Below are 496 nucleotides of genomic sequence, written 5' to 3'. Positions count from 1 at the left end.
GTGTCTATGCAGCAGAGGCTGCAGCAGACTGTGCAGCGTTTTGTCTTTTCGAGTGCTGTGAGGATCCGCAGCATCCTTCGCAGCAGCAGCAGCAGCAGCAGCAGCAGCAGCAGGTTTGGTGGCTGGTGCAATTCGGGCCTCATTGATTGTGCTGCTGCGGGTGCTGCAGCAGAAACACAGCAGCAGCAGCAGCAGCAGCAGCAGCAGCAGCTCGAGTTGCTGCAGCAGGCCATCCCCCGTGTGTTGCTGCTGCATCCACAGTACGACCCCCAGGGCCCCACCCCGCAGCTGCTGCCGCACGACTACCTGCAGCAGCAGCAGCAGCAGCAGCAGCAACAGCAGCAGGCAGCAGCAGCAGCTGGAGACAGAAGGGCCCAACGGCGGCAGCAGCAGAGACTGCAGCAGAAGCAGCAGCAGCAGCAGCAGCGGAAAAGTTCATCTAATCCCCCCTTTAGCCCGCAGCTAAACGTGTCTCCTGCTGCATCTGCTGCTGCAC

The 496-nt window shown here is 61.5% G+C and overlaps 1 protein-coding gene across 1 annotated transcript in view; it reads left to right on the top strand.

Annotated features, from left to right (window-relative positions):
* EMH_0084800 (uncharacterized protein) overlaps positions 1-496 on the top strand; it is a gene marked incomplete at both ends in the record, with an annotated part of 1,745 nt that overhangs the window by 1,034 nt on the left and 215 nt on the right. Inside the window, one exon of the mRNA XM_013500820.1 lies at positions 3-496. Within this exon, the coding sequence (XP_013356274.1) occupies positions 3-496 (494 nt within the window). The remainder of the gene's footprint in view (positions 1-2) is intronic.

The sequence above is a fragment of the Eimeria mitis genome, genomic scaffold (genome assembly GCF_000499745.2).
Source record: "Eimeria mitis Houghton genomic scaffold, Emh_scaff5907, whole genome shotgun sequence".
NCBI classification, from domain to species: Eukaryota; Apicomplexa; class Conoidasida; order Eucoccidiorida; family Eimeriidae; genus Eimeria; species Eimeria mitis.
This window is presented reverse-complemented; position numbering and strand designations above follow the sequence as displayed.